We start from the raw sequence: 9,075 nt of genomic DNA on the forward strand, positions 1-9,075 counted from the left end.
TTTCTTTCTTTCTTTCTTTCTTTCTTTCTTTCTTTCTTTCTTTCTTTCTTCTTTCTTTCCTTCTGGATATTTAAATTCATTGAATTGTAAATGACCAAGAATTATCCCAAGAAGCAAAATTATTTAGAGATAGTTTAATAGAAAAAAAAAATGATGTCACATGTGAATCTGTTTATTACAGCGTTCTAAGAGAATTTCTTTATCATTACAAATAGATAAAGCTGGCAAGAGACTATCTCCATATTCCACGTAGGATCATTATCATGGTATAGTGTCATAAGTCTGAGTATTCCAGAGACTAAGATTTTTTTTTTTTTCTGTATGTATTACAGTGTCTGAGAGTGGTTATATGGTACTTGACTTATTTTACAAATGTTATATTTAAAGGAAATTGGTCATTCCCCTCAGCACACTCTTTCGAGGTGGACCAATGAAAAATATACTTTTTCTTTATTTCTCGGAGTTACTCTGAAATACAATAGGACTATTCATTTTAAGTGATGGATTTCTACCACCATGCATGGCAACTAATAGCTTACTGACTTCAGTCTTTGTTCTGTCCTGTTAAAATTTTTATAAGTAATCTTAATAAAAATTAGATGGCTGAAATGAAAGTGCAGATTTCATTCAGCGGGTAGATTTGACAAGATGCCATTTCATGTCCTTTTCAACTCTGAGATATTAAGATTCTGATAGAAAATCATAGAATGTGACAGCCAGAAAGGACCTTTGAGATCTTCTCATCTAAATTCATTATCTTAGAAGATATCCAGAGAGGCAGGGTGACTTGTCCAAATTCATGCAGTGAATTAATGGAACCAGGGCTAGAAGCCAGATCTCTTCACTCTTGGTCTAGTATTCTTCCATTGCTATGCAATCTGTCTATTATGAGTGACTTCCTGGTTGGAGAAGAGGAATGGATTTAAATTAACTTAAGTCATTTGGTTGGGGAGATAAAACCAAGACAAGGATAGAGGAAACAAATTATGGGAGAACTGAGCTGAATTATGTTACTCTAATTTTTTATTTATTTATGTTTTACTTTACTATAGCTGAACAAGTGTTTAGAAGTCCAATATAGCCACATAATCAAATATAAAAGTAGTATAAACTGTTCAACCTTATGATCATCAAGCGCCAAGCCCTTGAGAGATAGAAACAGGTTGACTAGACCTTTAATGGGAATGATGAATACAATCCAACCCTTAGAAAAATGGAATGTGCAACAGTTATGGACGCAAACAAAATAATCTCAAACACACAAAAAAGATACTATGTTTATTTCACCTGATAGTTTAATATCAATCCAAGATTGAGATCACCATCAGAACAACATTTTGGTCTGCACAAAGATCCTTAACCTGATCAGAAATAATTGCTACTTTTATTCATTTACCATTCCATATGTGGCAATCACGTATCATATATATCATCTCATTTTTATCTGTAAAACCATTTTATGAGGTTGATACTCTTACAAGTATGGTGACTAACATAATGTAATAAAAAAAACATTAAAAAAATGAAGGATCCAAGGGATAGACATTTAAGGGAAATGTTCAAGGTTTGTGACTGTAGATCTTGGCTTAAAAATCATAGCTGGAGAACCCTTCCTTGTATTTAATTTCTTATCCACAGCAATTTTTAATAGTCCACCCTCTGGTGGTAAAGAAGTGCTACTGCAGCTGCAATCATTTTTCTATTTCAAGACCGGGACAGACCAGACCAGGAAATTGTTCAACCATTCAGTGGCGAAGTATCCAGTTACCATGAGCAATCATGTGACCGTTTCTACCTATTTCACAAGAAAACTAGGAAATAGACTACATAATTATCATTGTTCAAGTGCCTACAAAGTGAACACTTAATTTTTAGTGGGTTGCTTTGAACAGTCTGAAGGTGACCAGTTGTCCTGGCATATGTCATTCCACGGTAATAAACCTAGTAACTCCCTCTATAAATCCAACACCAGCCAAAATCTGTATTTACTCATTGAGCTAAAATTGCGTGCTGAAACACCTATTCATTCAGCCATCAGTTAAATAGCATGTGCAAGTTAATGCTTCATCCCAAAGAGAAAAGAATCCATGGGGTGGCCTTATTCACAAATGACAGACCTGGCATCACTATTTGACATTTAGAGATTGGGAACTGCACGGGTATTCACTAATTTGCTACACATTGTGAGGTTAATAAGAAGGCAGTCTGTTGGAGACAATTGTGTGAATGCTGGCCGGGAGGATGTCCCGCCTCTGCCCCCCCCCAACCAAGTCTGGTTTTGCAACAGGACTCTGTGGTGCTGACAGTGAAAAGTGGTGCCCTTTTTTCATGGGGAAAGCTTTTTAAAACATGCCTACATACAACCAAACATGATTTTGAAATAATTGACTCCGCTCGTGCCATGCTAATAAGTGGCTTCCTTAAAGATTTTGCTCTTATTTCACAAAGGGGTAGCTGAAATGTAGGCATGGGTCTTATTATTATTTTTTCCTCTTTAAACTCTGTACCTTGGCCAATTCTTGAAAATCTTGGGTATGTCAAGCTTCCAGAATTCTATCCCTTCAGACATTAACTATAATTTGAATACACTTAGCAACTTCTCTTTATTTAGCAGCTTCTATTCATTAATTTTTCAAAATGCATTAATGGAACTCTTACTATGTGTCAGCCAGGCCCTGTGCTCAGTGCTGGGGATACAATAGCGAGGAAGATATACGTACTCTTTGCCTTTGTGGAACTCACAGTGCCGTGGCAAAGGCACGGCGAAGAAACAAATAAAATCATTATAAACTGAGATAAGCTCCATGAAGGAAGAAAAACAGACTCTGAGAATGGAAGCTTTTTTCAAATAGGGTGACGAAGGAAAGCCACTATTCTAGGTAGCTCTTACATGGAGACACAAAAGATGAGGAGAGGAGCTGCACGTGGAGTGGGAGAGGGCAGTGAAGAGGTGAGACAGACGGGCATCTGCATGTAATGAGGCAAAGAGAGGCTTGACATGCTCAAGAGCCCAATAGAGGCCTGTGCAAATGGAGGATGTGGGGCAGAAGGAAAGGACAAGATGTAGACTTAGTAAAGTACACAACACCCAGGTTTTGCAAGTGCTAGGTAGGCTGGGCTAAGGAGGACGGATCTTCCTCTCCGAGCAATGAAAATCCATTTAATACTTCTAAGCACCAGAGTTAACAAGCTACGGAGGAAGCCTCTGTGATGATAAATACAAATATGCATACGATTTAAATGGGGTGCTGTTTGGGTCATGGGGAGGGCAGAATGGGATCTTGAAACACACAGGACTGGTCATTCAACATTATAAGTAACTTGCACATGTTGTGAAGGCATTACACGCAGGTTGAGCGTGCTGCTTGTCAGGGTGAATGTATTCAGATGTGTCCTTTGAAATACAGGAGATCCCCAGTCCATCGCATGTTAAAGAGGATGTATCAGAACTGTTCCAGGTTCCTGAATGTTCTTGATTTTCTTCAGATCTGAGAAAAGGGGCCAGAGCGTTGTGCTAAGAATACACTTCTGTTGTTTCAGTCTCATGAGCCAAGCTAAGTGAATTATAGAAGATGCTGCGGAAATTGTGCTGGGGTCCTGTGTTATGAGCATGGAACTAAGCTGCGTACAACTGCTAATGCGAGAAATGTAGGTGCCCATCATTCTGCAGTCAAAAAACAAAACATGATACACAAAAATGAAAAGCACATCTGAAACAGGTTTGTTACAAAGGCAAATTATCAACCATTGAGAAACGCAAATAAAAGTAAATACACTACTTGGTATAAACATAGTCATAATAAAGAATGTGTCAAAGTCCATCGGTAAGTCAGAGGAAGAAGTAATAACCTGTAAATAGGAAGATCAGGGAAAAGCTTCATAAAGAGGCGATGTTTACATTTGACCTTCAATAAGGCAAGGGATACAAAATGTTAGACAAAGGGAATGATGTTTATAAGGCAACGACCACTTTCAGTATTTTGGGTGAGCAGTTAAGAAGAGATTTCATTGTCGCGTGCTTCACACATCTTCATCAATTGGACAGATCAAGATCTGAGTAGAATGAAGGTGAGCTTAAACCTATTGGTTCCTGACTGAAAATGTCTTGATCATGTTGTTCTGTTCTGCCAAAAGAGCACCCCTCCAAACTCCAGTGCTGTTGTTGATTAGTTTACGACTGGCTGTTTCCACATCCATTTGTTTTATCCATTTGCCAATATGGAGAGTCACAGCGACTAAGAAAAAAAAAGTTAGCTTGGGTGGCATGTTGGGACTCATATTTGAGAAACTCTGCCCTGATGAATCAGCTTTGGGGCTAACATGAAAGCCATTTTGAAGATTCAAAATGGACGGCTTCTTTGTTACTAGGATGTCATCTTCCTATGTTACTAAACAAAGTGCTAATGAGATGTTATCCTTCAAATTAGCGTAAGCAATGAGGTGGAAAGGAGTCTTGAGAAGAAGCCAACACCCAGTTTTCTGAGTATATAATCTCGCCAAAAAAGAATCTTCAGACCTGGCAGGCTGGATCCTTATGATCAATTCCAATCAAGGGTTTCATCAGTATGCCCCAGAGCCAAGACCACTTGCCCAGGAGTTTCTACAATGCCCCACCACTCTCTGCCATCATACATGGGTCCAAGCTTATAAACTTTGAAGATGGATTCTTTTTACCCAGCAGCTGTCATGGCAGGACCTGGCTCCTGGACAACTTTCAAGAAACCTGCAGTGAGGCTACCAGCTGCAAAGTGCCCAACTGTAAACAGGGACCGTGCACAGAGCCTAGCTGTGTGCAAAGTGCCGGCCTCCCCAGAGCTGTCCAAACAACTTGTTCTAATTCCAGGCCCTGTGAAAAGACAATATGTCAATCAGGACGTTCCTCAGCAGTGGCGGAGTGTGTTTCTGCGCCTTGCCGGTCAGGAAGCAGCCAGCAAGTAGGTTTTGTGGTCCAGAGCTGCCAGCCTGTGAGCTATGTGGCCAAGAGTTGTCCACCCAAGACGTGTGTGTCTAAGAGTTGTCAGACTCCGGAAAGTGAACCTGGCCAATGTCGATCTCAGAGCCCTGAATCCAGTTCCTGTAGGCCTCCCGTCTCTGTGGCACCAGGGTCACAACTCCCAGAATCTTCTTCTAACATTTATGAGCCGACTTGCTGTGTTACTGGTGGTTTGCAAATGCCTCGTAAGTGAAGAATGGGTAGAATGTGTAGATAGGAGATAGCAAATTCTAATTGAGATAAATTGATCCTTAAGATATCTAAGAACTTTTATTTCTCTAAATACATATTATTGTGCATGGGTTTGTGAGTCAAGGGATATGTCTTCTGTCTTCAAAGAAAAAAATTTTTGTTTTTTTTTCCTCTTTGGGGTATTTCTGATAGTAGCTGGGGTTGGAAAGCATGTTAGATATGTTAGGTCGCTAGGACACTATTTGTGATAAAACAGTGAGAGTTGCAACCAGGAACTAACATGAGTACTTAAGTCAACATGACACTTTGGCCACTGGTTATTATCAATGGAAACACTTAGCATTGAATCTGTCTTATTATAATATATAAATGTAATGCGCTACTAATACCAGAAATCTGTATAATACTGCAGTTTAAAGGGACACTGAACCCTTTCTAGTCCCATGAATTCTAATGGATTTAACTCTTATCAGAAGTTGTCCATATTGTTAATAACATCAGAACCACAACTGAAATCTGTGTCTACTCCCTGTCCATCCACTAGTTTTTCCGCCTCATCACCACACTCTTGTAGGCAACTGTGAGGTTGAAACTATTGCTCGAAGAGTGCACGAAAATTTTCAATTTCACTTCCATGGACTTCATAACCACAAAGTAGCAAGAGACCTTTGAATATCACGAGTTCAAGCTTAGTATACCCACTACATTTCTCCTATTCTTCTTCCTCTTCTCACTATATCTTAAGTGTTTTTTGAGTTGGGAAAATACTCTTTGTATTAAATAAATTTACTTCATTTAGAATTACAAACTTAGTTGTCACACAATTATTTTCGTTCAACACTTTTGTGGGGTTTGTTATTGGTTTTACACCAGATGAAAATCGAATCAATATTTGGAAGAAAAAAGGAGACCATGTTCCCTTCCAATTGTCTGTATGGCGTGAACCAGAATAAAAGAGCACATCTGTGCCAGTCCGCAGAAGATGGGGAGCGTGCTCATTATGAAGATCATGAAACCATGGAGCCAGAAGGTATGAAGATATGTGAATTCTGCTTAGAATAGCCCATTGTGGAGCTGGGGGTGTGCTCTTGCCTGGAGCTCTCATTGTTCGGGGTGACAGAAGGTGGTGGTAAAGAGCATGAACCCCGAAGTCAGATTTTCCTGGGTCCGAATCTTCTCCTTGAGGGGTGAAGGCTGTTTGAATCTCAACTGTGTGGCCACATTCAAATCACTTAAGCGCTCTCACCTCAGTTTCCTGAACTCCAAAACCAAGGTGATAATGATGGTTCTGCTGTGAGAGGTAATAAGTTAATAATTTGAAAGGGTTCAGCACATGACCTTGAAGGAAACGCTCAGTAAGATAGAGCAACATGATTGGCTAGACTCAATATGAACAGCAGAGACAGGGATTTATAGATAAGCCCCAGAGTCTATGACAGATTAGGAAAGCTAGTCATCCAAAAAAAAAAAGAAAGAAAGAAAGAAAGAAAGAAAGAAAGAAAGAAAGAAAGAAAGAAAGAAAGAAAAGAAAAGAAAGGAAAGGAAGAGAAGAGAAGAGAAGAGAAGAGAAGAGAAGAGAAGAGAAGAGAAGAGAAGAGAAAAGAAAAGAAAAGAAAAGAGAAAAGAAAAAAGAAAAGAAAAGAAAGCCTAGCTGTTTTGTATCACAAATGATGCAAGTAGCGCCTCTTACCAAGAGAAATGCTAAGGAAACATGCCATGGCTTGCTGAGGTGGGCTGGCAAGCAGCTGAGTTTATGACAAAGCTAATGTTGATTTATCTGTCAGTTCTGTGGGTGGGTTAGACGCCGGTCGTCCTAAAGAGGAAGATTTAAGCCTAAACTCTAGAAAGCCCCACTTACACAGGTGTTTCCAACAGAGGGGTGGAGTTGGGAGGTGGCTGAGGCAGGTCTGAAAGAGGCTGAATGAACACTGTGTGATCCCATCAATAGTAAGGAGCATATGGCGGCCACACCAGCCGAGCGTTCCCGCAGTAAACGACACTGACACTAAGCGTCTGGGCATAGCAGTGACAGAGCACTGGCAACGACAAGGAGAGACTTCATCTGCGTGGCAGCTTCCCAGTTTTCCTGTCACAGCCAATCATGCACACGCAGTTGAAATTCATGCACAGTGAAGAATGTTACTAATGCAACAAATAGGAGGGACTGGGAAGAGCACAATGCATTTTGGCCACTGTTCCTGAAGCCAAGAGGGAAAATAGCCATTTCGTCTGTCTCCCAAGTATATGTTCCTTTAATGGGTGTGGTTGGTTGGGAGACAGGGCACTGGTGACAGGCAGCTAAGCGTGGGGTTTGTGTGTGTGGTGCCAGTGGACAGGGGGAGGCAGGCGAGAGGGACAGCAGTGTTAAATGAGGTTTCCATTTGTCCAGCTCCTCTGTTTATCACCCTGGACCTTAATTCATTCTTTCCAGGCTGAGCATGATCACTCCCCTAAGAGGAAGTCAGCTAGGAAGGTATCAGTATCCATCCAATCTAACCCACCATGGAGCACATTGGAACTCTTCATAGAGAGAGATTGTGTGGATTCAGGAACTAAAGATTCTTGGTATTGGAATAGATAATGGTGTGATGAGGTGAAGAGATGCTTTGTAGGCCATTTAGTGTAGTGGGAAGAGAATTGGCTTTGGATTAAAATGAGTTCAAATCCAAATTCTGCCATTTACTAGCTGTGTGCCCTGGGACAAGCTAACGTTTCCGAAGCTCAGCTTTTTTTATTAGAAAATGGAGATAATGCCTAGTTCATTGGATGATTGTGGCAACGAAAGGCCATCATGACCATTAAATGCTTAATGAGGTGTTTGTGTCAATATATGTAAGATATCATTTGACACGTTAGCTGATATTTACCTCTTGGGCCACAGCCTCAGTTTATTCTCATGATTTCTCTATACCGGACTTAAATTTTAAGGCAAAGACCAAGAAAAGCCTTTCCATTATAGGTGCAACGGACATAAGCAGAATGGAACATAAGCTAGATAGTGAATGCAATATTCTCAAACACTACAGAAGTGACTCAGCGGGTGCATGCTCCAGAACATTCATCATAGATCAAGGAATTCCCACCTGCTTGGACAAAAAGGCTGTGGTAGGATTTGTGCATTGGTATCACTTACCCTGGACTCATCAAGACATAGATAACTTACCAGCATGCTTTTCTCCTAGAAGCCAAGCATAATGAATTTCAAGAACATGTTATTGCCTATGCAGAGCCATAAGATAGCTCTTATTAATTTGGTCCTAGTTGTTTACCAACCAGTGTGCATGAATTTTTTAACTTGAAACTCGAACAACCCAGTCAGATGAGTATGATTTTTTAATCCTCATTTTTTTTTTCAAAGAGGACAAAAACAAAGATAACCTAAGTAGGTTGTCAAAATCAGGCAGATAGAAAATGGTGGATCCAGGATTTTAATTCAATTGAGTTGGACTTCAGAGCTGGGGCTGTAAGTCTTGACATTACATGCTTTGTCACTAGAGCAGCTCAAATACGGGGAAAATCTCTGTGTCCTATGGAGGGTCTGTATATAAGTAATTTGAAACTTATTGGTCTGGCTATATTATATTATTGTAAGTCTATAGAGGAAACAACCAGAAAATTCAGTACAGTTGATTGGGTGGCTTAACCACAACTCAGGAATAAGGGCTAGAAAGTAATTAGGCATATTTCACTGGAGTTTGTGAAATATTATAGATTTCCAGTATCTTAGAAAAGACCATGAACCTCAAATCATGTGAAATTACATCATCTAAGTGCCGGGGAAGGTGTTTAGACAGCATAGAGTCAGATTTTTCTACGAGTAAGCTTGACTGTATTGATGTTGTTAGTCATCGTTTCTCATACCATTAGTCCCTCCGTCTTTCTAATTAAAT

General features: G+C 40.0%; 1 protein-coding gene across 1 annotated transcript; it reads left to right on the forward strand.

Annotated features, from left to right (window-relative positions):
- Positions 1–4,290: 4,290 nt before the first annotated feature.
- Positions 4,291–6,153, forward strand: LOC103673087 (keratin-associated protein 27-1). Its single transcript, XM_008701806.2, has one exon. It carries the CDS (start codon positions 4,566–4,568, stop codon positions 5,184–5,186), a length of 621 nt encoding a protein of 206 aa, XP_008700028.1. The 5' UTR covers positions 4,291–4,565; the 3' UTR covers positions 5,187–6,153.
- The last annotated feature ends 2,922 nt before the right edge of the window (positions 6,154–9,075 follow it).

This window comes from Ursus maritimus, unplaced genomic scaffold, assembly GCF_017311325.1.
Source record: "Ursus maritimus isolate PB19 unplaced genomic scaffold, ASM1731132v1 scaffold_4, whole genome shotgun sequence".
NCBI lineage: Eukaryota > Metazoa > Chordata > Mammalia > Carnivora > Ursidae > Ursus > Ursus maritimus.